Source organism: Fulmarus glacialis, unplaced genomic scaffold (genome assembly GCF_000690835.1).
Source record: "Fulmarus glacialis isolate BGI_N327 unplaced genomic scaffold, ASM69083v1 scaffold17403, whole genome shotgun sequence".
Lineage (NCBI taxonomy): Eukaryota > Metazoa > Chordata > Aves > Procellariiformes > Procellariidae > Fulmarus > Fulmarus glacialis.
In genome coordinates, this window is record NW_009201205.1 from 53,990 (window position 1) to 54,217 (window position 228).

The 228-nt window shown below is 62.3% G+C and overlaps 1 protein-coding gene across 1 annotated transcript in view; it reads left to right on the forward strand.

Moving 5' to 3' along the window:
• LOC104073923 (cadherin-22-like) overlaps positions 1-190 on the forward strand; it is a gene marked incomplete at both ends in the record, with an annotated part of 52,117 nt that extends 51,927 nt beyond the window's left edge. The window contains 1 exon segment of the mRNA XM_009573866.1: positions 62-190. Within this exon segment, the coding sequence (XP_009572161.1) occupies positions 62-190 (129 nt within the window).
• Positions 191-228: the final 38 nt, after the last annotated feature.

The window sequence follows — 228 nt, forward strand, 5'->3', positions numbered from 1 at the left end:
CTGCGCTCCACGCCCTCCCGCAGTGGGTGCAGAGCCCGGACCTGGACTTTTCCGTGTTCAGAGACTATATCTGCAAGAAGGTGGAGCAGGCGGATGAGGACTTCTCCGTGCCGCCCTATGACTCGTTCCAGACCTACGCCTTCGAGGGCTCGGACTCCCCCGTGCCCTCCCTGAGCTCCATCAACACCTGGTCCAGTGGCTCAGAACAGGACTTCTCCTACCTGGGGG